General features: G+C 44.0%; 2 protein-coding genes across 6 annotated transcripts in view; both read right to left on the bottom strand.

The window, feature by feature from the left end:
* Prosap (SH3 and multiple ankyrin repeat domains prosap) overlaps positions 1–9372 on the bottom strand; it is a 177893-nt gene extending 168521 nt beyond the window's left edge. For 3 of the 5 annotated variants that reach the window (XM_072007759.1, XM_072007756.1, XM_072007754.1), the window contains exon 1: positions 9085–9372. The gene's annotated coding sequence lies outside the window, so the exon portion shown is untranslated. The remainder of the gene's footprint in view (positions 1–9084) is intronic. The other 2 variants (XM_072007757.1, XM_072007758.1) reach the window with 2 other exon arrangements.
* A 2534-nt stretch (positions 9373–11906) lies between these two features.
* Jing (AE binding protein 2 jing) overlaps positions 11907–27848 on the bottom strand; it is a 149326-nt gene continuing 133384 nt past the window's right edge. The window contains exons 2-9 of the mRNA XM_072007774.1: positions 24367–24766; positions 23716–24038; positions 22947–23421; positions 22381–22560; positions 20555–20696; positions 20348–20478; positions 20172–20239; positions 11907–20085 (exon numbers count right to left, since the gene is read on the bottom strand). Coding sequence (XP_071863875.1) covers positions 19908–20085; positions 20172–20239; positions 20348–20478; positions 20555–20696; positions 22381–22560; positions 22947–23421; positions 23716–24038; positions 24367–24766 — 1897 coding nt within the window. The 3' untranslated portion in view covers positions 11907–19907. The remainder of the gene's footprint in view (positions 20086–20171; positions 20240–20347; positions 20479–20554; positions 20697–22380; positions 22561–22946; positions 23422–23715; positions 24039–24366; positions 24767–27848) is intronic.

Genomic DNA, 27848 nt, shown 5'->3' on the forward strand with positions numbered 1-27848 from the left:
TTTAGAATCTCGTAAAGGTGTATCGGATGTCGTAAAACGGAGGAACATTAGCGGCTATGAGTTTCATATACTTTTTGTAAGATATAACAGAGATGACACGTGGAAACAGAGACGAAGAAGTGGAATAATTTCAGATAAAGCACCCGACGAATCAGATCGCTCTGGATGTGTATGCAAATTCGTATCTTTGCTGAACTAAAGAAACGGAAGTTAAGCATAATTTTGTCTCACCTATTAAGAAAATAGAAAAGACAAAAGTTGGATGCTGCGGTAAAACAAGATTAAGAAAGATAGAATATTTGAAATAAATCTAAATATTTTAATATTCATGATAAGCGGCAAAAGATAAAGGAAATCTGTCGATGCTTTTAGTCCGCGATAGCTGTTCGATTATTCCGTAAAAAAAGATGGAAGAGGCTGGTCCGGTTCCCCTCCATTCGTAGTTGCAACCCCCCACGAATCGACGAAACGACTCTCGTGTTGAACAGCACGTCGATTTGACCAACATGGAAGAAAGAACAGGGGCGTGAAAAAATATATCATCTTTATTCCGGTGCGATCGGAACAACGACTGGAATACTAGATTAGGGTCGAATCTTCTCACCTACTCCATTTTGTCACATTTCTCGTAATATTTCTCGTAATATTTCTCCCAAGAGAAGCTCAGTTAATATTATCGGAAGGCAGCGGCGAATTTCGACCCCCTCGATCAAAGCTACCATTTAACCGAAGAACGGTCGTCGGTTTATACGGGGTTTTCCGCTATAAAAAGTCGAACGTAAAGCTCCGTTGGGACTGGTCGTGTGCATCGTACGCATCATCGAGCACCCGTGAAGAGGGATTCGTGGTATATAGGGTGGAAGGAAAAACGTGGCACGAGCCGCGTGGGGGTGTCAAAGAACTCGAGCATCGAGAGTTAAAAAAAAAAAAAAATCTCTCAGGGAGAGTGAACGAAGAGGGGAAAGTAGGAGAGAAAAATTGATGTTTCGCGCCACTCTGGAAAAACACGGTGGAGAAGCGTTGCGCGAAATTTCGAATTAAAAGTTTCTCGCGTGTTTGACCGATCCGGAAAGTTGCGATATCCGATGGAACTTACCGGAGGCAAGTGGCATCGCTCCGGCGCCAGTTCTCGGGTTTGAAAGCATCTCTTCCTGAGAACGGTGTATAGAGAGAAACGGAGAACGTGCTTGATTAAAGGAAGATTGTTTTCGAATGATCGCGAAAGAAAAAGGAAAAACAAACGAAAACGCGCCGTTCTTTGGTATTGATCTCTTTTCTTCCCTTTCCAATGCGTTCTCGTGGGATAGAGGGTGGCCGTGAAGCGCACGGAAAATAGGAAGGGAGGAAAGAAAAGGAAGGAAAAAGAGAAGGGAGACGCAAGGTTGTTTATGCCGGTCCCGTCGCGACTGAAACGCCGGGGCATCGTAAATTATCCTCCGAAATCGTGCAACGACCCCACGAAAACGATGTTCGTTCCAACGTTGGAGAGAAGAGGAGAGCAAAGTGTAATTTGGCCAACTACGCTGGCTTCGCCAGCTGAGAAAAATTATCGTCGATGATCGAGGCAACAATTACGATCAGCCGATTCTCTTTCCAGAGTTGTCCCATCGAACGTACGAGTCTCCACTGTCTTGTTTACGTGCTATCGATGGCACGTGACCGAGGAAAGGGTGGAATTTAAAAAGCGAAATCGAGCGAAAGCGACGTTACCGTATCGAACGGATCTTACTAGCTTTCGCTAGGTGCGACGCAAAGGGTATGTAAAACGCGTGGAAATAAAAATAAGTCAGAGGATGACTGGCGATACGAGATCAAGATCGAAGCGATTCGACGAAACAAGGAAACGTGGGACGGATGAGGCGCGACATAGGCGATAAAGCGCGCCTGATCGTTTACGACTCGGAATATCATATCGGATAGAAAGAACGAAAGAGAGGAGAAGGAATGGAACACGATGCGCCGCGTGTTTCGAGACGATAAATGCACGGCAAGAAGCAACAATGGCAATTATGCGTCGAATGGGACGCGACAAGATGCTTTCACCGGACGAACATCGATGAATAAGAGATAGTATCTGCGGCTTCGAGGATCGTCTATCGAATGCAATAGGCTTCCGCGGGGTTCGTCGCTATCGATTTCCGACTCTTTCGCGAACGCGCGGGGCTTCCAGATCGATTTAAGCCGAGTGTTTGTCCGAGTGATACCGAAAGCCAATCGATCCAGACCAGAGAATATTGGCTTAACGTCGTTCGTGCCCGTTATTATCTTTCCCGCGAATGGAAAGTTCATTAACTTCGCTTTCCACCGTTATATGTACGTATAGAGCGATTGAACGAGCGCGAAAAGTATTTTAACCTAACGACGAGATAAAGGCGATCGTCGATAGATAGGTAGTTTATCTGAAAAATAACAGAACTAAATTCTTCCTCAAGTAGTCGTGTAAATGTTATCTATCGAGTGTTAGTAGCGTTTTGCGGTTGTGTTTTATACTATGCAAGCTAACTTTACCGCAATTATTTTCTATTTCGAAGACTTAAAGATCTAACGAAAGATACGACGAGAATTCGTACCAATTTCCATCTATACCGCCTTGAAAGAAGTCGATTTCTTTGCCGAACTCTTATAACGTTCGTCTTTCCTTCGTTAATGTCGCCAAACGATACGATTATAAACGATATTTATCCACGTTGCTCGTCATATATTACAGACTGCAACTAATATTCAACAAAATGTAACGTCGATAAACGAACCAACTTATTGCTCGACTTAATATAACCATAGAAGGGTAATAGAAATACTAAATCTTTTCATTAAGTTGCACCAGGTGCCCGAACACTTATGTACGTTTCATTAAAAGAAACGATATTTCTTACGGGAAAACATTTTGACGCGCAATATAGGAGTATTAAAATGAGTATAAAAAGAGGAAATATTTTTTTTATGAAAGTTGGCTGGAATTTGAAATTTAATCCACCGCGGGACATCGCGTCGCCGGGGTATGGAGCGCGATATGAAAGATTCGCTAGTTCAAATAGAGAAATAAGGTCAACGCAGCTGTTTTCTTCCGATATTAAACCGGCGCAAGTTAAAACGGCCGTGGTCGTGCCACGCGAAACGTCGAGTAAAACTCTTTTTCATTTCCGTGAAATGGTTTTACCGTTGTGGACGCTGTAGGGCGTAAAATACGTTGGAAAAAATTTCGAAATCCATTCGCGTAAAGGAAAAATCGGCGCGCATTCCTCTCGTCCCGGCTCGGTTCGGCTCGGCGCGACGCGTTGCAACGTCGTAACCACCATCGACGTGGCCCTTCCCCTCCGACTACACCGTCCTCGGCCCAAAATCAATATAGGCGCCGCTACTGCCAGCGACGCCACCGACGTCGTTCCACCCAGCGTTTTCCACCCTCTGCCTGCCTCCGTCTTTCGTTTCCTTCGTACACCGGAACTTTCGCCGCGTTTCTCTCAACTTTACACTCGTCATCTCCTCTCATCCCTTATCCTACCTTCCTCTTTCATTTCCCGCTCCTTTGTGCTGCGAGCTTCTCGCGAGATAATTCATCGAGGATTATGCCGGAATATGAAACCTCATAGCGCGCCCGATGACGCGATCTTCTGCCACAATATATTTTAAGAGATCTTCCTCCGCTGCGTTTTCCTTCGAATCGGTTACATGTTTTTCGTTCGGAGCAACGTGTTCCGTATACTCGTTGTTCGTAACAATATCAATAGATATATGCTTAGTTGTAAACTCAAGTAATTGTACACGATTGCGTCAGATAAGATCGGAAGCCAAAATCAGATCGAAGAAATCCAATCGGATTATTATCTACGCTATCTATTCGCGATAATGCGAATGTGTTCAAATATTTATTTACACCTCAACAGCTATTGGAAACACCGATCGGCTATATTTTACATCGTAGACGGACGAAATTGTAGGCAGAAGTTCGCGACGGGACCCTGCGCGCATCGACGAAGCGGAGTCGATTAATTTTAAAAACGGCAGGGGTTTACCGGGCGAAACTCGCTGCTATTCACGACTATCCTTTGTCGCGTGTCGCCTTATTGTTTACGACCAATTCCGCAGGACAACGAGCAAAAGATGTATGCAAACGCTCCGAGACAAACCCTTTCCAACGGACCTAGGGTGCAGTGTACCGAACGCGAATGGGGCGAGACGGTGTCAAAGAACTCTTTTCTTCGTCGAAAATGTACGACGGAGCGTTGTCGTTGATGCAAAGAAGCGTTGAAAATCGTTTCTTCTCTCCCAAAAATACTCTCAATGGCTTTATCGTGAACAAAAAGCACTGCGATGGCGTTACGTAAGACAGCTGGCACGGATGCCGGTCATTTTCCTGGTCGAAGATGTTCGATAAATTTTCTCTTACCAGTGGAGAGTCGGTTTCGCGATCGAACGAAAACACTCGAGCTGTTCGAAAGACCGGAGCTGCTGTTCGAGACACTCGATAATCGAGACCGGAAGAGAAACGAACGCGCTTATTTTTAGCTATTCACGGTGATAAGCGACGGTAGCGAGAACGGACGACGCGCTACGTGCGCGTAGAATCGATTGGATCGCCGTAGGCGCGTAGTTCGCATCTTTTTTCATCACGTTCCAAGAGGCAACACCTGTTTTGACGCAATTGATATGAACCGCTGGAGGAACGAGTCGGGCCAGCCTTCGATCCAGGAACAGTGCAATTGGAAAAACGCATATCGCGACCGACCACTCGCTCCATAATTCATCGCGATCGTTCCACGTTTTACCATCCAGCCAAGAACCCCTCCACTACTTGACGAGAAATCGACTGGTCTGACCAGTCAACGAGCCACGAAATCGAAGAAACAAAAGCTTACGTACACCTTTATCGCGTATTGCCTTCGACGCTCTCAATGGGCATAATTGCCGCAGATAAGGCGGTACGGTACAAGCATACTTGGCCCGCGAGCACGATAAATCATCCTAGCGTACACGCAGCGACGTGTTATTCATTTGTACAAATACCGGCATCGCTTCGTCGCATTATCTCGCTGTGTATCTAGATTATGACATAGGACGCGCCTCTTCGGAACGTATAGCGCGAAGTACGAACCTTCGAGGTAATTTGCGAAATCGCCCGGAGAACAGAGAACGACAGAGAGAGAGGTTTTGAGCTCGCAACTACGACGAACCGCGGATTGCGAACGATCGCGTCGGTGATAGCGGCTTTGAAACGAGCCGTTTATCTAAATTGCGTCCCATTGTTCCATTTTTGCGAAGCACGCGCCACGGTAACGGACGAATGCTCGAGTCCTTGCACACGGAGAAAAAAAAATCATTCACGCGATCGCGTGAATCGTCCTCAACGGGGGCGACGCATTTTTCGAAACCGCCAATTAGCCGCGACAAAGTCCGAGAGATCGCGTGCGCCAAATGACTCTCGACTCTAAACGAATATAAGCGTATTCGATCGGGCGACTCATTCTTGCCAATTTTCTACGATGCAGTCAGCTGTTCGTGGTCGTCGGTAGTGAGAGAGCCGCGAGTTACATCACGGATTACCAACGTTACGAGCGCGTCCATCCGCAGCGCGTGAAACGTGCGAAAGACTAGCTCGTTACGCGAGACTCGTGGTCGCGAGAACTGCCAGCGGAAGTCAATTGAATCGCGAGGAGCTTCTGTATCCAACGTCAACGATATTTCGCTGCTTTTTGCTCGGATCGCGCTTATTAGCCGCGATAAACGCGTGCAGCCCCGAGATCGATGCCGGTGTACGCGAACCTTGCTTCCAAGGCGAAATATTCCTGCCGCGTCATCCTCTCAAGCTTTCCGGCCGGCGCGACGATCCAAAAATTCGCAGACTCACGTGCAAATGCCTCACGCGATTTCGAAAATATGTGTACTTGATATACGTGACGGTAATCGTCGTGTGGAGGTCAAATGTCAGACAAATAGACAAACAGGAAGCGAAAGAGAGAAGACAGGCGCGATGCAACGTTATCTCCGATGTACTGTCGTGTTAATATCAAATAGGCGTAAACCTGACCAAAGGTGATTTTGAGAAAAATGACTTTTAATATTTAACAACCAGGCATCGATTTCACGTACGTCCGAAATATAAACTTTCGTATCTCTTCAGTTCCAATGCACATACGGTTTTCTTATTCCGTATACGTATAGATAAATTATTTTTGAGTTACACGGTGGCAATAACGATTCGATTTACGCGAAGATGCAGGTTCGTCCTCTTGACTCGACACTGCAGTGTAGACGAGCAAATTTCGTGTAGCGTTTTGTTCTATTCGGTCGATCATATCAAATATCTCCGAAGTTTGCACTTAACTTGTACCGATATGCTAAAATACCATCCGAGATCCTGCCTTCAATCGTAATCAGATATTTCCTATTATTTCATTGATACTGAATAACTGTGAGTTACTGAATTACCGCGTTTGGACAAGATCGAAGACATCTTCCATTCCGCCTAAACAATTTGTTAATCAGCAAATTATTTCCAGAGAAATCGGAAACGAAGATAGCAACTGCATCTTAAGAATTTTTGAATTCTAAATCCGAAATAACGACTACGTATTTTAAAGAGAAACGAAGATGAAGAAAATAAAAGTAGAGGAACAGAGAAGAGAAAAAGAATAGAATTTCTGTTCTCTCGGATGTTTCGGAACGATAGACAAGGTATTTTAGCTAAGGAAGGCGCTGCGCGGGGCCTTACAGCGTCTCTTCCGTCAAGCTGGAATCTAGCGAGAGGGCCGTCTAATCGTGGAGAACGCGCGACCTCCATCGTGGAGGCATAAACAGCCAAGCGGCGCGAGATCTCTGTTATCTGGCCGACGCGGCGAAGGGAAAAACGCGCGCGGCATTACTCTGCACCTGTATATTTCATCGAGATACTAACGAGATCGCACGAGGGAAACCCGCGCCCGTACACGTCTCCCTTTTCCCTCGGTGAAATACAGCCGCTCGTGCCGGAATTCAACAACGGATCTTGCTGAAATTCTAAATAGACACGACACCGCGTTAGGCGCATGACTTTACCTCGAGTCGGCCAACCTCCGTGTGTTTCACGACTCTCGACTGTTCCACGATTAGCGTAGGTGTAGTAACGCGTGTTGAATCGCGTGAGATTCCTCTGAGACGAGCGCGATTCCGCGATACAATTCCATGTGCCGGTATAATTCGATTCCTTTTGCAATTTCGATTCAACTCGAGACCACAGCGACAGTTAAGTTATTTTTGTCAACCACGTGGAATATTTTATTTTCTACAGCGATAAAGCGAAGAGGCGAACGACTCTCTGCTTCTACGCGATAATTTAACCGCGGATGTTTACGCATTTATGAAAAATTCGAAGGTACAGATGTGCGCACAATAAACGCAATCTGCAAAAGTAGATCAAATATCGGAGGTAAAGTAATATTTGTTACGATATTTAATGGCTGACAAACCCCTGCGTAACTTCTATTTCTGTAATCGTTTTCACACAAGTATAAATTTGCATAAACATTCGCTGTCTACTGGCAATTAAATTGAATTTATTCTACGAAAGTTTATTATCGTCGAGATATTTCATTACGAAAACTGATTGATCGACCTTTCATAAGGTCGCTAAATTCATATAAAATTCTGCTATAATATAGATTATTCTAAAAATGTTCGATTAAAACACGAATTTCTCAAACCTTCTAAACGCAGTGATTTTGCTATTTTCATGATGTACGCGTCAAATAGAATCGACTGATGTATAACATACCATATTTCGCGCGATATGTCTTAAATTTACATAAAAAATAAAATCCTTCATAGTGTTTGATAAAATAATAATGCGTAAACGTATCCTACAATTAGAATAAATACGAGAGCCTAAACGAGTTGGAATTGATCGTTTTCGAGGGTTAATTTGGTTTCAAATAATCAGAAATCGATGTGGATGAAGAAAAATGGATCGGAAAAATGAGAAAAGTAGCGTCACTATCGAAACATGGTCGAGAGCGAATGTCCCTTTGGATGGAACGCGACGCGATCAGCCTTCGACGCGTTACATAAGCAAGGTAAACACTTATGTGCGCGAAAACCTGTTGTCGGACACGTCCAGGGAAAACGTTACACGTGCCAACATACCTCAAGAAAAGCATGCTCTATTTGAATTACACAGAGGCTCGTCACCGGATAGCAAAAACTATTTGTTTACCGGCAATCGTGTCTACCCTTGGCCGAAAAAGCGTGAATTCCAAGACGCAATTTGCCGCGTGTTGACGAAACGAAACAATAATCAACAGAACGAATTTCGCAAAATCGTTCGTCCGTAAATTTATATAAATTTGCTTGTAAATTAACGTACAAATTTCGTATGAAAATATGGTTATAATTATTACGGTATTATTTATAACTTATCGTGTACATGATTGTTCTGTGTATTTGTACGTTTCTATAGAATAATTACAACGTACGCGTTCGATATATAATCGTAAAATTCAAAGCTTCGAGAGCTTCCATTTTGGTGCAGTCGATAGTTCGGATCAATGGCCATCCTTCAAAACACCATTCGATAAGCGAAAGTGATATTAACGCGTCAGCTGTTAATAATATTATTAGTTTGTTACGTATTCCAACAATATATACTTTTTCCTTCTATCGTATATTTTATATTATCCGGTTAATTAATCGACGAACGTTCAATTCCATGGAAACAAAAGTACGAAACAAAACACGGAAGGTCGACCTGTTACGCGTTAATCGCAAACATTCGGCTTACTTCAAATCGATTGACGGCTACACTAACTTCTCACAGCATAGTACAGTGAAATATTTACGATTGTCGGTTAGAAAAAGAACTTGTTCGGGGTATGCCGGTAAAAAACAGTTAGCAAAACAGTCACACCACGCGTACAACGTCACCGAACGTACATCGTGACGGACGTCCGAAAATGCAGGAAACTCTACGTTATCGACGCGCGGTCGTCTTTTTAAATTAGAGAACCGTGGAACGATTCATTGATCGAATCGAACGCGATGACGACACCGTTCGTGTTCGCGTACTGCGTTTGAATGTCGCGAATGAAACTGAAAGAAAAGTTCAAATGTACTCACCACCGGCGACGAAGTGACGTTTCGATGAAATTCGTCTGTTCAACTTCCCTCTTGAATGTAGAATTCTTCTTCACAAATCGATCAAGTTCGTCAACACTGTACTCGACCGTAGTAAGATGGTCACACTAACACTCCCGTAAAAACACTTTTATCAGCACGAGCGACGTTAAAGCGACACCCTCGTTTTCGCGCCGAGGCGCGCGTTTGACGTGTATCACGAACACGAGACGACAACAGATACGTCTTACCGGTCTGAACTCACGCTCGCGACTACCCAGAACGTCGACCGTAGTGATCGCAGCGCCACGCGTGGAAGCCGACCGAAACGCACGAAAACGAAATTTCGTCCCGTTCGTGTCGCGTTTTGTCCTCCTCGCTTTACGAATCCCCCGCTTTACGAATCCCCCGCTTTACGAATCCCCCGCTCTCGGTCAAATTCGAACAGTTTCAATGCGTATGATTGTTCGTTAGACAACAACGACGACCAAACGTGGATGATCTTCATGGCACACTACACGCAATCGTAATCGGTAAATTGGGTTACGTGCATCGAAATTGCAACAGCCGAAATATTTTTCCTTGGAAGGCGATTCGCTTGGAAGATCAAACCGATGGAATAATTCGCAAACTAATTAAAATCACTCAACCGTTTAATCATTCGATACGTGTTTGTTGTTTGCACGGTTACGATCGGTGTTTGTCGTTCCCGATTGGATATTTGATTTATATACCATCCTCCCGACGTAACGCCATTACACTGGAAAAAGTGGCGCCAAACTGTCGCGAATGTAACTATCGAAATTAAAATGTCCGTTTCGAGAATGCGTCGAAATATCGTTCTCGCAGATCAAATCCAACAGAATTGTTGAAATTTCGAATTATATCTTTTGGTTCGATTCATACGTGAGAAAAGGTAATATTGTTTATAGAAATATATTATGATATTATTATTTGACAACGTCCGGAACTAGGGGAACGAGTTGTATCGATAAAATTGAATTTCGATAATCGCAGATGGGGATGATGTTTCGAGAGAGAAAATGTCAATGACCGTAGGACAACGGGCGGGCTGAATTTCATCCCAGTGTCTCCTTAACTGTACACGAGCGGCGAAGAACTCGATGGGGACGACGACGAGGGTACGGGGCAAGAAACGAACGCTCGTATAATCCGCGTTCCCGACGATCTGCACCGGTACCATTACCATTACCATTACCATTACCATTCCAGGTCTCCTTCCCGTTCTTTCACCGGGCAGCTGGTAAACAGTATTTCCAAGTCGACCGAGTAAATCAACAATCGTTTGTCTTCCGATTACCGGTGCGCCTGTTTTTCCTGGCCGGCTTACTTACTTTTTTCGCCACCTTCCTGTCCCGATCTTGGTTTCGTTGGCCAACGATGCATACAGTACGATCGCCGGTCTCTACTCACCAGGAGCAACTTCTTTGTCACGAGCTTTCTCCTTACGGGAATTCATCGGAGAATAATAGTGAGTAACTGTACAGAAACAGTCAGGCCACTTTGGCGTAAACAAAACGTGAAATTAATTCTAGCTTTCTAATTAACGACCTAGTACGATGATGGAACGACGATGCTTGTAATAACGCGTCTCGTTCCGTTCGAATGGCAGCACTTTTATGAATTTCGAGAAACTCTTTTGTTCGTAACAATCGCTTAACTTTTCTCGTATTGCCGCGTTGGAAATTCACGCTCCTTGTTAGGTAGAAGCTCACAGTTAACGGAGCGTTATGGCGTCAAGAACGCGAATCGGAACCATAACGAGCCGTAATGAGTAATGCAGTCGATTCGTTTGTTCGTTCGACTAATCGTTCTCGTTGTCGCGCGAATATCGTTCGCCTGCAATTAACGAGTTCGCGAGTCAATTAAGGAAGGAAAAAGAGCATAGGAATCGGCGTAACCGGACACCGTCATCGGTTAATTACTTTTTTCCTCTCGCATGATCGACACAAATTTCGTTCGTCTCTAAAAAGGGCACACGAGCCGGCTTATTGAATTTCTCGTCGACAGCACACACCCGATGTCGTTTCAGCGTAGCCAACAGGTTGTCCAGAAGAGAGTCGATCCTGAAATAAGGATCGAGTTTCCTGCGTTTTCACCACCTGAGGGAATATCGTATTGCCCGTGGACGGGGTGGTTTGTGCCGGAAACGGAAGCCACGCTTCCATAAAGCACCCACGTTAATATTTCACGCAAATATTCTCTGCGTGTAAAATACACGATAACTTTGCTGGTTTCGCACGTGGATGCCAATTTCCTACGAAACGTATCGCTGTTGCGTAATTTTTGGCGAGCGTGAATTTGCACCTTTTGGAATTAGAAAATTAAGAAAAGAACAATGTAACGATCGTGAATCGCCTTTTGCAAGATAACTATTGCCTACAGCGCTCAAAAACATTCATCATGAGTGATCGTAAATTAACTGTAGAGCGAGATGATGTTAAAACGCGAATTAATTCTTCAAGGTTGTAATAAGATGACCGTGAATTTAGAACGAACGATTTAAAATTAAAAATAAAAATAAATCTTGATAATTAAAAAAGTAATTATCTTTTTATCGTCATGATTTCTTGCATTTTTGGCGTCGAATACAAAAAATACACACACTTTCAACTTTTTGTAGTTGATGACATTTAAGATGTGAAATTTGTAGTTCTACACCGCGAAGCGATTAATTAATTAAAACGATCGATTCGCCTAAAGATACGGCGTTAAATGTGTTAGATGCTCGTAGGAAACATTCGGAAATGTAAGAAAAATGAACGATGCACGGATCGGGTAAATAGTAAAAGAAGTACACCGTGTTACGATATCGTAACCGTCAAATTATTATTACTCTCTTACAATATCTGTCTCTTTAATGTTTTCCTTGAGCTATAAACCGTCATTCGTGTTTGTACATGAAAGTATCCAAAAAGTCAAAAGCACTGTTCAACGCTTAGTTTCTTCTCTGTTCTCGCGCTTAATACGGGTTTAAAAAATCTTCGCGTGCGCTTTATCTAAGTATATTACCTCCTACACGTATTATTTCTCATTTTTTTTTTTTTTATTTTATTCTCTTGGGGTACCACTATGTGGATTACAATGAACACCGCGGTGCTTTCGACGATCGCTCGACAGGATCGGTCAACGCAACGAACGCGAGACGTTGAGCTCCCATTTTTCTTCCCCGTTTGGCAGTGCGAAGCGATAGTTTATCGTTTTCCTTCGTTTTCCTCGATTGTTTTTCCTTCCCGTGTGTTTCGTACTATCGTTATATATAGTATACGCTGGAAACACAATTGATGCAACGAAGTGGCAACTGATTGTCCTTGATTTGTCACGATAACTTTTTCATCGTATAAAATTCAGCAAATATTTTCGCGATACCAATCGCGCCTCTATACCGTTTCCCGGAGCACCGCCTAATTACTGACAATTTATTGCCACTTCATCGGAATCGTGGAAAAATTAGGTCGCTAAAGAAACGATCGGCTCTTCGCACGGATATATCTCGCAATGAACGATCAAGTAAAAGCGATTAGAGTGGGCTTTCCAGTTTTCAATGTTGAAAGACACTGTATTTCGATGGTGCCGATCCCCGGTTCCCTACCGATCAATGACACACGACTGAAATATTATGGCGCCTACGTTTATCTCGTCTGTTTCTTCGCGTTACTCTTTCTTTGCTCCTTTTTTACCTTTATTGTACGCACGATGACAGGCGAGACCGTCACACGCGTTCTCTACATAGCCTAGAATTTCAAGTATTAATCGAAACTATGCGCTATTATTCCTCTACTTTTATACAAGAGACAAGCCTTTTCTTCTAACCGAAGCAATACCGCAGCGCTCATGACGAACGTCGAAAAGCGCGTTACGCGTCCAACAGAGGGGAAACCGAACGAAACAACGTGGAACGATCGTGCGCATACCAGGAGTACCTAAACATCGTGTACGATAAATAGGGAATAGGTGTAGCTCGTTGCGAACAAACGATATGGAAAGGTTTACAAAAGGAACGTCGATACTATATTAGATATACCGATATGGTCTATAAGAAACAATCTCTCCCAACGACCATTCTTCCTCGTCGTATTTTTACATAGAATTTATAATAAATGCAAACACTATATTCGTAATACGCTATCCCTAGCCGCGCGCTCGACGAAAATTTCGAAACGCGACAATGATCCATATTTACATTGGTAAAACGTCGTTCTTCTTCCTTTCTTCCTGTTAATCTTTCTAATTCTATTACTTTATTTTCGTAATCATCTTTTTTTTTTTTTTTTGTACATTTACAAGCCATGTCCCGCTGTATTTTTACGAAGGACGCGCGATTCGCTCTAGCGTTTGCAAGCGCTGCTTCAGAGAGAGCCGTGAAAACTAGAAAGCCGTGTTCGGACAAGTTCTACCTTAACTAGTCGTCGTCGTTTCGTTTCTTTCTCACGTCGACGATGAACGAGGCTCCGAACTCTTCCCTCGTTGTTCATCGAGAAACACAGCGAAATTCGTCCTAATATCGAACATGAACGCACGGTCGTGCAAGCGTTTCGCAATTTAGGCGCGCGGTTTTTCTCGAATGCAGCAATTTCGAAAGAAAATATGTTTACGTTAGGATCTCGACGACTAGAATTCTGAATCGATATGTTGTCGATGGATAGATAGGACAAACGGATCGTTGGATAGCGTGTTGCTCGCTTCTGTTCCGAAACACTGACACGACCAGCATTCGAAGTGACTCGATTTAACACTCAAGTACGTTCCATTCGTAGAAGTTGATAGTTGCCATAGCGAGATTATTCGTATTATACGTATTGCTTTTTCATCTGTGCGACTGTTAAAATCCTATCGAAATTGCATGGACGCGTAAACGTGCGAGGAAAACTCACGCGGTGTTAGACAAATTCGTGATTCACGTGAAAGATCGTACTCAAGGGTTAAATCGTATCGCGTTAGTCGACGATAAACCGATTGGAATGGAGATTTCTGTTCAATTTCACGCGTTACATATATTTTTTTTTTTTCTTTTTACAAACTTATCCACTACGTCTAATGCTTCAAATATATGCGAGTTTGACAGCCGAATCGATGAGAAAAGAATAAGTGATATAATACATTTAACGAACACATGTCTTTGTCTCCGAGCAATCGTCGTTAATCTTCCTGGTTCCGTTTTCTTATTTTAGAAGAAAAAAAAAAAAAAAAAAGTAAAAGAAAGGAAAAGGAATAGACCGCTAGCGATTTTTATTTTAAACATCGATTAATACCACGTAACCAAATATAAGGCAAAAGAAAATGTAATAAATCCACCTACGATACGTCTCTCGTCGTTCTCGTTTCAAATTATTTCGTATAATCTTCTTTGTAAAAATACGAGACGTTTATCAGCATTCTTCTTCTCCTCTCTAACTTCCTCCCTTTCTCTCACTCTTTTTCGCCCATCGTTTCTTTCCTCTATGGTTTTTTTTTTTTGCCCCAAAGTGATTCACATTCGTAATCGATTGTGTCTCTTATTTACACAGTGCTAAACAATCTATTATAATTATAGCCGGGTACTCTCTCTCTCTCTCTCATTCTCTTTCTCACTCTCTTTCTCTTTCATTCACTTTAACAATCACTCTGTCCTCTTCTATCTTTCATACACATGTACAAAATGCAAAACCGGGAGAACAGCTACGATCGACGACGAACACCGCGTCGAAATTCTCTTTGAAATTGAGAAATTCTCTTTTTTGAAACGAACAATGTGTGCTTCGTAGCTATTCTTCAGGCCGAGTCACTCTTGCTTCCAATACTAATGGATATCTAATTATCTTATGTAAAACTTTACAAGATCCGCTAAAATATACATTTACTGTCTAATGTGTAGAATCGCGCGGGTAAAAGTTACTATCGCTAGCGCGAAGAAAAACTCGATATAAAAAAGAAAAGAGAAGAAATACGAAAGAAATGGGATTAGAAGGGGATAGGTCAAACGAGGAGGGCTATGAATGAATGAATTTCTTTCCCACGAAGGAAAGAAAAGAAGGAGAAGAAAAAATGAAAAAGAGACAAATGTACGAAAATCATTTTTTGAACGACAAACATGGTGGTACGTGAACAATTATGTCCTTCCCCCTTTCCGTCTTGATGTTTTACCGCCTTTAAGTTCACGATACAGAACTTTCCTCGCTAAATCGCGGGTTTTTTTTTTTTTTGTATCTTTTGATCAAATTAGCGCCACTTAGGTCCAATCGGTGGACGATGGAAAACAGCGAAAATATTTATGCTACGATAAATCATTGAAAGAACTAGTTAAAAAAAAAAAATCCTTCAGTCACAGCTTTAAATTTCTTATCCAATTTTCTTTTTTCTTTCCGTTCCACAAAATTATACGATAATTAGACACTAAACACTAAATGCGCACAGTCTTTTCCGAAGCGAACTATGACGATTACAATCTAAACAGTTGAACAAATTTGTTGCGGCAGCTTGAAAAAAAAGTCAGATTCCGGTATCGGTCTAAATTTTCCGTCACGGTTCACTGCCACGAGATCAAGCGTGATCGAATGGCCGAAAGATTCTCCCGCTGATCCACCCTCGCTAAGCAACCGAACAATTACATCTAATCGTATTAAGTAAACTTAGTAATTTCTACCTAAACAACGTTACTATGACGTTTCTAAACCTAATCGATAATTCGATATTTCTGTACGACTAAATACAGTCCGTCGCATTCCCACACGCTTGACGACAATGCTCTATATAAAAAAAAAAAAAAAAAAAAAAAAAAACCGTAACGCTTGATTCCTAAGAGAAAAAAGAAAACATTACGAACACGTGTTCCCGCACGAGAGAAATTGGTCCCACCCGTGATAATAGCTTTGTTTTTTTGTTATCGAGCTACCTTTCCTAAAGATCTAAACGCGACGAGAGTGGAGCGAGAGGAACGACGATCGAATCGCGATCACGCCACGAAATAAGTCGAATAAACACGAACACAAACATGAACACGAAGAAGAAGACGAGCGCGGGACGAACACGACGAAAAATCAGAAGGAACGAGCAGCACACGTTGTACACGTGTATGGCACTGGCGGGGAGATGCCAAAAGCGACAGGGGATAAATGAAAAGTTTAACGGTAACGAGGAAAACGAACCGTGTCGGCGAGAAATGAAAGAGGAAAACGGACAGAATAAGTCGCGCAACAAAACGACATCAATCGACCGCGTCTCTATATAAGGTTCAACGCTGACTCGCTTCTATACATGTATACCTATATACATATACGTTATACGGGATTCAGATTTGCTCCGTCTTACAGTTCCGCTGGCAGTGCCTTGGTTTCGCGTCCATCGTCGTCGTCAGACTGGCAGTAAACACGCTCTCTTGATGCACGTTTCGAAAGAGAGAAAAGAAAAAAACAAAAAAAAAAAAAAAAAAAGAAAAAGAAAAAAAAGAAAACAAAGAATCCAAAGTATAAACGATTAGAGGGCGACCGGTTAAGCTCGTACAGGAAACAATAATCCGCGCTAGACTCGAAACTAATAAGATAGAAGCACGATGCTCCGCGAATGAAATAAGGCTCTAAGGGTGTACGACTACCGCAGTATTTAAACGGCTGGCAGTGCGCGATATTTGGCAGTGACGCGTTTCCATTTTCTTCGAGCTCGTATCGTTTCCCATTTTCCGCGAGCCAGACCAGCCACCCTCTCGTAATTCACCGCGGCGTCCTTCTCGTTGAACACGCGAGGCGTGTCCCGGCACGAGAATTCCGATCAAAAAGGTGAATCTCTTTATGGTTTGAAATTCGCAAGCTGATAGGCTGCGCCTCGCCCTTTCGACGAGTTCAATATCCCCGGGATAGAGAAGTGGTGGTCCGTACCACCAGGCAATTTATCGATAATTTCAACTAACTATTTACACGCTCATCCGCGATCGTCCCGTTTACTGGCACGCGCGAACGTTCCCCAATATACATATACATACGTCGATACTTTTACGAAGGAAACTAACGGGCGTCGATAACTATTTTGTCCGGTGGAAAATTCGCGTGCGCACGCGCCTGGAGCAACCGGGACGCCACTTATGCATCCGCGGCAACTAGAGATCTATCGGGTTATACAGTTAATCGTAATAATAATAGTAAGAATAAATCGACCAATTAGCCTAACGTTCTTAATTACAATCGTATTGTATTGGCAGTGTTTCTTAGCTGGTGTGTGTAGATGTGCTTCTGTCCGTGTGTGTCCCAAGTTTCTCCCTTACATTCCAGTTGTCTTTTCGAACGTTTACAGGCCTTTACGTCTTGCTTATTTTTTTACATTCGATTCCATTTCGTTTTCCGTACTAGCTACACAACACGTCGTCGACACGAATTTTCACCCCTTCCACTTGTTACTTCTCTTAATTTACAAGTATTCTCTTTACTCTCTACAATTATGTATATATGTGTACAATGTGCGGCATCACATCCCACGATGTCAGACATCTTCCGCGCGATACGAGAAATATATTTCTACGATCTCGGCGTATCTACACCTATGAAAATAGCGATCCGACACACTTCGTTCCGTAAGTCCTCCTTATTTTTGTTTCGCAGATCCGCGTTCATATTACTCCCTCAACCCTTTAGTAACTCTGTGGAAAATGTAACACAGCCATCGTGTTCTATCTCTATTCAGAGTAGTAACAGTTCTTCGTTACGGTCGTACAGCACGATGCATTCGCTCTCGCTGCCGATTAGCTGGTTCCTTCTATCCGTTTTCTTTCCAGAGATATACATATACTTTTGTCGCAGGTATTTCCGACTGGCAATTCCATGATATATCTTCTGTCACGGCTCTGTACAGTCGATCGCAAAGTCTTGGCTCGTTTCTCCAATGTGTTTCCTTGCCATTTTCTCTTGTTCTCTCCTTTTCGGTTCGAATCGGGTGAAAAACGTTGCGACCATGTAAAAACTTGGAACTGAGAAAGTTTCAAAAAGTACGTACGTAGAACGTACTTGATCGGTCCTCGATAACTTCACGAACGGTGAATGATAGTCGTTATCAAAATGATCGATTATCCGGACATTTCTGCTTTAGTTTATTATCTGCTTCTTTTCTTTCCTTTCTCTTTTTTCTCTGTTTGCGCCGACTCGGCCACCGGAAGATAAGAACGAGAGGATTAAAATGGAAAGAAACGATCGTTCGATTTTGTCTCGCCACGCAGCGACAGGTTCGCATTGGCATGCTGCACGTAACTTAGCAGGAAGATAAAAATAGGCGACGACGAAGTACACGAGAAGTCGAACACGCTCTAGGCACGAACGAGTCAAACTCGTCCTTTCTAAGTCTCGAGCGTGCCTCGGGCCTCGACCTTCTTCTTCTTCTTCTTCTTCTTTATTTCACTTTATTTGCTCGTTTCCTATTTTAATTTCATTTTGTACAATATTTTCTTTCGAAGGGGAAAAGTGGATAAATCTCGATAGAAACCCCGTTGGCTCGTCAGTCGTTCGACTACGATTTGCAGTTTTAACTTTCGCGTCGACTTTATTTTTTTATTACTATCTTCTTTTTCGTTCTCCGTTGAGACCATTCACGTTCTTTCCTTGGCTATTGCTTTCCGTTGTCGTCTTTTCGCAAGATTTCGTTATCCGATAACCCAGCACCCACGCGTACACGCCCCCTTTACGTCCCTCTTCTTCCTCTTTATCTTCCTTCTCCTCCTCCTCCTTTTATCTTCCCCATGTCGCACGACAGCGGCCTGCACGAATTTCTACCGAGCTGAAGATCGAGGTAGATACATCTCCTTTTGAAAGTTGGTCGAGGGTCGAGGGCAAGTCGAAGGAGGTCCGCGTTTCACGTTTTCCTTCCTCACATCCCTTCTTCTTTTCTTCTGACTTTTCTCGGGGTACTTAAACGGGGCCCGGAAGTGCCAAGGGGCCGGTTGTTAGATATTAATTGATTCCTAAGGCCACCAGAGTGATTATCTCCTTACAATCGTTAACTAACGTCTAACAGTTTGCATTTTTTTTTTCTTCCTACTTCTCCTCACTTTTTTTCTTTTTTTTTTTTTTTGTTTTCTTTTTTCTCTCACGGTTAATGCGTCGCATGAGTCGTAAGTAAAATTCTCGTCTCCATCCTGCGTTATTGTTTCCTTTTTTTGTATTTTTTCATTTTAATTCAACTCCGCCGTCTTTTCATTGGTCTTGCAAGACGGTCAACGATATAAAACGTTTCCACGGTGAGGCACTTTTGAGGCCCAAACCTAGCTCTTCCGAGTCCGACGAGTGTCACCGCTTTTGTATCACAGGCACTCGTGGCAGGAATCGACCCCAACGTCGTTTCATCAAAATTTGGTATCGATAGGCAACAAGAATATCTTTCATCGCTATCCACGACTACTAATATATCACCTAACGATCGTTTCAATTTAGGCTATATAAATTAGAATGTATTACTCTTTCCTTCCCCTGTGGGTACTCTTAGCTACATTCTTAATGTTTGTCTGTTATTCGTCTCCCTCTTTTTTATTGTTCTGGCTCGCGATACAAGCTCATAGAGCTCACAGATTCGTTCTATAATAATGTAGTATCTTTCACGGACATCGGTTCTTTTCTACATGGACACGTTTTCGTATCCATCTATGCTCATATCGTGCGTTTCCTCTTGCAGTCAGAGGACGTCTTACCCGGATCCTCTTCTCGACACGTTCAGGTTCCGATTAATCTCGTCAGGCTCCATCTTTCCAGACCAGAAAGCATAACTGTCCTGATACAGGACTCGTCGGTATTCGTTTTCTGGCTTAATCGTTACTACTTCATCACGCTTGTTCTCGAACACCATGATCGGCATTATCACGAGTTCTTGACCGGTTTCCGGCGTTGCTTTACTCGCATCGGTGACGGCATGCCGCCGTTTACCGCCGAATATAGAGCCAAACTTACTTCTTCCGGGTGAGACGACGCCACTTTTCGTATTTCGACGTTTTTCGTGCTTTGTACTTCGGACTCTAGTACCCATTCGTCTGGTTCGCTGATAGAAAATAAAAGGATTATAATACTTTATGATGGTTGATGTGTGTACGTGTATAAACGGAAGGAAACGTCCAAACTACTTACATGTCTGGAGGGTACCATCGTAACAGAACTTTAGTCTTTCCGTCCATTTCTACTCTTCGTGCTAATACCTAGAAAAAAAAAATTATTCGAATAAAATTATTCGAATAGAATTATTCGAATTGAAAAATAATTTGGTCGATGAATCGCCAAAAACGGTCTACTTCTATCGGACGTACTTGACTAGTTAGGGCCATCGAATTTCCTGGTGTCTCCGCGAGACGACCTTGCGTCCTCGACTTTGCCAGTTGAAGTAACCTGTGCTGAAGACCCTCCATCACCCCGGAGTCGAAGTAATCGAAGAGTCTCGCTGTGGACGAAAAAGCGAACAGTGAGGAAAACCGTAAAGAAAAAGCCGCGAAGAAAACGTAAAAGGCGATGTTTACCTGACCAAGGTTGTCGCCTGTATCGAAGTCTCTTCCCATTTCTTCTGACCAGTTTTCCTCCGCTTTCACAGCTTCGTCTGGCGTTGTTGTTGCTGGTTTCCGGTTGGTTAAAGTGTCCGTTCACGTGCCTTTCGAGAGCGGTCTGTAAAAGGATTCGCTAATTAGAATCTAGAACGTGGGCACTTCCCAGGGAAAGCGTGGTCCTCGTGGTCCATAGAGAAGGATCATCTTCGGTTATCGAAAAATTTTGTATCCAAAAGTAAATTCAATTTTCGAGATATCGCAGAGGTGCTTTGAGATCGATGTTCATGGAGGGATGAATGTACAAGTACGAAGGACCGATCGTACAGTGCAAAGACAGACAAATCTGGGTACGTCGGTAACCAGGATAATGAAAAGCACGATCCGTTTCACGAAACGCAACACGAGACGAAAGAGAAAGCAAGATAAAGACAAATCCAACCAGAGATTGCCGCGGGTGAACAGTTCTTAAAAACTGTCCCTGGAAAGTGCCCGCTTTTTGAAGACAGCGTCAACCATGTACGTACGCACACACACGCGTGGTAACGGTTAAGACAAAAGAAGACAGATTTCTTCAAGACACACAGACCGATCGAACGAGGTGTGAATTGATGGAAAATCGGTAGATCGAAACTCAGACCAAGCGTCTACGTTAAAATATTTTCTTTGGTTCTTAACCGGCACTGATTCGGTTGCGTTCTACATACATCGGTAACCAGAGGGAGTACGGTATTATTGAGATCGCGCCGCTTTCAGGATCAGCAACGAATACGTAGTCCCTCGTTTAGATACAGTATACATTACCCAACGTCAGCAACATCGAGCGACAACGACATAGAAAAAAAAAAACATCTCAGCATCTGCACTTGATCTGTACTTGAACGTTTGATCGTTGAACGCTTGATAAACAGGAAAAACAAGTTTCATTAGTTTTCACATCGCGATATTCGAAATCGGCTTAAATTTAACATTATGAAATTTACCGTATACGATGACGGAAATAGGTTCTGGGATTCCTTGACACACAGGAGGAAAGGCAAAGTCAGAACAATCGACGACGGTTAGAAACGATAAGAGTGCCCGAGGAAACGAAAAGCATATCGAGTTTACGACGAGCCACGATTTTCGTGGAGATTTTTTATTTTCGATCTGGTCTCCAGACCAGACGAAGCGTGAATGTCGATCGCAACGACGATTACATTAGTAGCGACGACGTTATAAGAACAAAAGAAGCTTGCACGAAGCAAATTTAACTTTTGTACCATCGAAGTAAACCAGTCGGCGGTACACTTACGGTCGACCTACCTTCGATCGCATTTTTTGCCAGATAGGCAGAAACACAGCGAAATATTTATATTTACGATCGATGTATGGTCAATACACAGATGAATGAAAAGTTTCGAATATCCGTCGTAACAACGATTCTCTTATTGGCACATTGCTACGACGAGAATGAAACAAGTTATTTAGCACGAGCAAATTTCAAGTTTTTATCGTCGAAGCAAACCAGTCGACGTACACTCACGATCGACTTACCTTGGATCACGTTTTTTACCAGATGAACACAAATACAACGAAAGGACTTACGTTTACGATCCACTCTTTTTCTAACGCTTTTTTTTTATCAGAAACACAATGAAAACCAAATAGTTAATACCGCGTGAAGCGCATGAATGGAGAAGGAGAAAGAGCACAGGATACAATGAAATTCACCAACATCCTTCGCGTATGAAAGAGATCGCTTCCAATGGTCGTCCAAATGAAAAAGGCGATGCTTGCGGCAACCATCGAATACGAGGCATTACCTGAGAGCTGAATCTGCTGCCACAGCCGTCGACTATACACCGGAAGGGTTTGTTGCCTCCGTGAGACAACACGTGTCGTTCCAGCCACCTTCGCGAACAGGAACTTCTCCCTTGCACCTTGCAGCCTTGCCATTGGCAGACGAAATTATCACCTCCGGTTTGCGTGTTGATGTGCGCTACCTGAAACGTAGCAGTTTGTCGATGAATAACATTTCCGAGGCAAGGACCGTAGTAACACGGTGTCGCACGATGTTGCAACGAAATTATATCCAGCGGATACTCGGTAGCCACGTAGGTATTGCAATATCGATTACGCGACAAAAAAACATGGACGAAAAATAACAAAAAAGAAAAAAAAAATTGGGACTCGACGTTACGTGTGTTGTACACGGAGAGACAACAATGTGACAGAAAAGTGCGAAACGCGATACACGAGCTTCGCTAATTCCTGTGTACGATCAAGTTACTCATGGAACCGATCGATCGGATAAAAACGCTCTGCCTACGGATGTTCTTCCTGATTCGAGCCGGCACCTATATAGCGGGATATTATAAAAATGTCGTACCTGCAGATGTTCGAGTAGTTCTCCGCTCGATTCGAAGCTCTCCTCGCACTTGTCCCATCGACAGACTCCGCTATCCGTGGCCTGTTGTCTGTCTTTCTCCGGTTCTCTGGCGGGAAATCGTATGGTGGTCGGGGCAGAGAGTATCGGCGATAGGGGTGGTTTCGATTCGCTGCTCCTCGAATCCTCCTCCTCTTCCTCCACGTCGTCCTCGTCCGCTGGACTCACCTGTCTCTCCTTGCTATCGTCGGTGTCCTCCGGAACGGACAACCTCGTTAATGGATCCTGGCTACTTTGAGATCTCAACGAGCCCAAGATGCTTCCGCAACCGTTCGTCAGGTTGTTGTTCTCGTTCACGTGCGGCTTCGACAGAATGCAACCTTTGAAGTCGAGAGTCGTGGCGTCGCTGCTGAGAGCAGGAGCCGGGGTCGAGGGTGGCGAGCTACTTTTCGCGTTCGAAGTTGCTTCCGACGTCAACCTATTTCGTAACAACATATTTAAAATTCAGACTGTATCGAGCGACATTGTTACTTCTACCTTCGTTGCCTGGATCCTCTCGTTAACGAAAACAAACGAAACTGATACGTACGTACGGTCACTATGGAAAAGATTGCAGACAAGATTGATACAAGAGAGATACTATTTTCCGCGTACCTCGTGTGAACCGTGCACCGTATACCGAGAGTATCAAAATACGCAACGATTTAGAAGAACAGAGGATTAAGCGTTGCTCGAAGAATTCGGCACGCTTGGAAGCGTACAATCGACCTACCTGATGGACGAGATTTTACAGCTCGGTATGTTCTTCAGTACGTCATTCGAGATGGGTAGGCTGGGCACCGGCTTCGTCAACTTCTTGTCCATCTTACCATTGGCCCTAGGTACGATTACCGGCGGTGGTTTCTTCGTAGGTGGCGGAGACATTGCCAGAGATCTTACTTCCCAATCGTTGGACGAGGTCGTTCTCCCGTTTGGCGACACAGTACCTAGATATTTGGCCAGTCCACTTTTATTCCTTTGCACCGTCGCTGGCCTCCGAAATTCCGACGAACTCTTCGCAACCAGCACCGACATGTTTTCGCTGTTCTTCTTGATCTATCGACACATATCGCAATACACGCATGGATTAACGACGAAACCTTCGATTCCAATTTTCTAACAATTTCATCGTCGCTGAATTTGTATAATCGGCGCTTAATAAGTCGTGTCTCGGCGAGGAAAATGCCTTCGTTTCGCCAGCATTGCAATGAGCTCGACGAGTGTACGTCCCTATCGGACACATTTTCATCGAAGACACGACTCACGCCCAAAATCTTTCGTTATGCGTATTTGAAGGACAGTTGGTTGTCGATATCGGATATCGCAGAAATTGTATTACATTATATCGGACACGATAAAAAATTTAAAGGACAGATCTCGTTACCTTGGGTTGCTGAGGTTTGATCTGAGTTTTGAAGTATTCGGTGATCTTGCCCTGGGACTCGTGATGATGATGGGCCGCGTTGGATTTGCTGGTAGATTTGATGGTGCCTCGGAAGGTCGGGTCCGCGGCCCCGGACCTCGGGAGGGTGCCAGCTTCGGGCTCGCCTTTCAGCCTCTTGTAGGTCGAGCACGCGGTGGCCGCCAGTGGCGGGGTCCAGGGCCACTGGGGCCTGGTACTGATCTGCGAGGACGGCGCCAGCTTGGGTAGGGACGGAAGTGGACTGGCGGACGCGCCACGTATCGCTACCCCCTCGTCGCTGCTCGTGCTGCACGGGGAGCCTGGTTCCGTGATATCGCTGGTACCGCTGCTGCTGCACTCCCCGCAAGACACGGCAACACCACTGAAAAAACGTTTCAACAATGCTAATTTAAATATTTGCTGACTCGCACACGATTCTCGATACGATCTAATAACACAAATTTCAAGCATATTTCAGTCCATACGTCGCAAGACCGAGTTCCAAACTTTCAATTGGTATCGTTGCGCCATTAACGAGTTAAGCTAGCTTACGTAATTTTCGAATTTTTAGTTACATCGAATTTTATTACCAATCTCTATTACAGAGATTATACATAATAAATAAAATTGAACGTCGTAAATCATAATCGTCGTCATGTATAATCCGATAGTACCGTCTCGAGAATTGACAAACGTAAGCCTCGATAAAACACGTTGATAGTACTATAATCTTGGAAACATAGTACGCTTTAGTTTTCTTTAGACGGTAGTTCAGACCTTACTTTAATAGAAATGTTATGTTATTAGTAGAAATTATAAACTGTTACGTATCGAGAGAATGTCTCCGAGATGTCGATTCTTACAAAGTGTTCGCGATCGAGAAGAGTGGTTCGATGTATACGTACATCAGGTTGAAAGAACGGTTCCGGGAGGTCGGGAACGGCTACCAGGGAAATTGCACGGTTACGGGGTAATGGTATTACAGCAGCGCAAACCTAATTACAGGGTCAGACATTGGCAATTGGCCCAACGTTTGGGAAGGCCGCCAGTGCCACGAGCCGCTCGACTCGTTCATCCTCGTCGGTTCGGTGATTTGCGAGGAACGAAGGAAAGATCGCAGGAACCAGGAGGATTACAATTACAGCCGACCAAGTGTCTCGAAACGCTTCACTTTCTCGGAACGCCTTTCTCACCCGCCCATCGAGCTTCCGACGATTCCTCCGGAGTCTTTTACGACTCTCGAAAAACGCTGCTGTAATCTGGATAAAAATGTTTCGCGAATCGAGAAGAGAAGCCAAAAGAAACGAATCCGCGAAACAAACTGACCAAGTCGTGGCTCCATTAACGCGTGGCTGGAGCGCGCACGCGAATTCCTGATTAGTTCGCGAAACAGAAAACCTTCTCGGCTCGGTGCGTGCACCTGCGTTACGCGAACGCTATTGCAAAAGCAATCGTATCGCATGCAGGCGCGGTAGTTCACGTTTCGCCGTGAAAAAGAATGCTCGCTGGAACGAAGTTGGCGCTCTGTTCGAGCGAGGATTGAATTTACGCGCGCACGCAACGTCGCCGCTGCTGTTCGTGCGGCTACGAACGAATACCGCCGGTATCTCTCTTACTCTATTTGCTATCGTCGTGGTCGCTTCGTTAGCAATAAATCTACGCAGCCGCGACTTTGAACGCTCTTGTTTTACATCGACGATTAATTTACCGCTGATCAACCGCCTCCTCCTGTTTACGAGGTAATTACAAAGTATATGGTGGCTGAGAACGGATCGCAGAGAGATTGCGCACGAGCTCTCTGCAGCGACGGTTTCCTCCCTTCGTACACCTGCCACGCACCCACGATATCGATCATGCCCGATAGTCGATCGAACCTTTTACCAGCTCGCGACTGGTAATTGCATCGCGCTCCAGCGAAACCGAACGTGTGCGTAATGCACAGTTTGATACGACGTTAACCAGCCAATTCTATGGTCGTTTTCAATTTTTTCAGCGATAATTTATTTATTTATTTATTTATTTAACAGGCACAAAGTCATTTAGTGCTCTCGATGGAAATAAACGGAACACGATACGGCGACGTTACGATTGTATGCAAAAGTATAATCCTGCGTATACACTGTGTCATTCATATGTAAGTAGATACTCGAAAAAAACTCTTAAATAGGTATGATTGACACTTTCGACAATTGGGTTATGCGCGTATTACTCGCATCGATCGAAACTTCCATTTCTCTTCCTTCTAATAACAAAGAAATCGTCTGACAGACGCGTTCCTTTCTCTCTTTGCTCTCAACCATACAGAATAAAGGAATGCCCTTTTCATAGCCGAGAAAACTGTCGCGTAGCAAATAGCGCGCGCATAGCCTCGTTTAAAATCCTAGCTCGAATGCAACAACATTTTCGAGAAACACGGAACATCGACGAAAGGTTTGTAGTCGTTGGTTCAGCGAGGCGCGGCTAGGCTACAGTTGCACATAATTCAAGTTAACCGAGATATCGATCGGTTTTGACGGAGTTAATGCATTTCGTACTCCAGTTTTACGAGTCGCCGTGCTTATGTCGTCTTACACGACGACAAGCTCAAAAACGACTCGAGTGCAAAGAAACGAGTCGAGGATTGCGAATAGCTGGATGTAGAAACGTAACGACCGTTCGCATGGTTCGCGTGATTTCTCGTGATTTCGCGCGTCTCGTCGCTGACCAGCGACCGAGACGGCGTAAATTCTCGCGGACGATAAAACGCGATCCTAGCTTCGACGGGCAAGGAGAAAGAGTAGACGAGGCGGGGAAGGAGAACGCGGTTTGCTCGGTCGGCTCGGCTCGGTGCACGTTCGCGATGGTTTTCGCCACGGCGGATATTTTTGGAGGCGCGTTCGTGCCGGCCTGTCGACGTCACCGGAGAAAGAAAGACACTGACCTTTCCACATTACGATTCCTTTCCGACATTGCGTTTACGCAACGACGCGCTCTGCCGGCCGAGGACCGGAGGCCAACCGAGAGAAACGGAGTCGCGCGGTCGTTCGTTAAACTCCCGGCCGGCTGCTGAATGACGGTCATTGTGCCATGAAACTCCTCCTTTTATCGATTCTCGAATCTCCTTCGACTCGAGAGAGCCCTCTTCAACGACCGGTCATCCACGTCGTTCATGATCGTTCTTCTACCTGTATAATCCCAACCCTAATTCTAACCCATTTCTAGTCGCTACATTCTATTAAAAATCATATTTCCCGCCTATCTAGTGAAAGTTTGCTCAACCGAGAATACTTCGCTATTATCCTAAGCGTTTTGCATTTCGTTTATGACCAATAAAGTACATTTAATAGCTTCGCTTACAATAAAACTGTTTCTTTGAATCTCACAGATCCTTTCTACTCTTGGCTATATCGAAATACTTCTTTTTAGTCGTCGTACAACGACGTTCGAGCGAAACATCAACAAAAATATACGTATCGCGTCGTCTT

Source organism: Bombus fervidus, chromosome 7, assembly GCF_041682495.2.
Source record: "Bombus fervidus isolate BK054 chromosome 7, iyBomFerv1, whole genome shotgun sequence".
NCBI classification, from domain to species: Eukaryota; Metazoa; Arthropoda; class Insecta; order Hymenoptera; family Apidae; genus Bombus; species Bombus fervidus.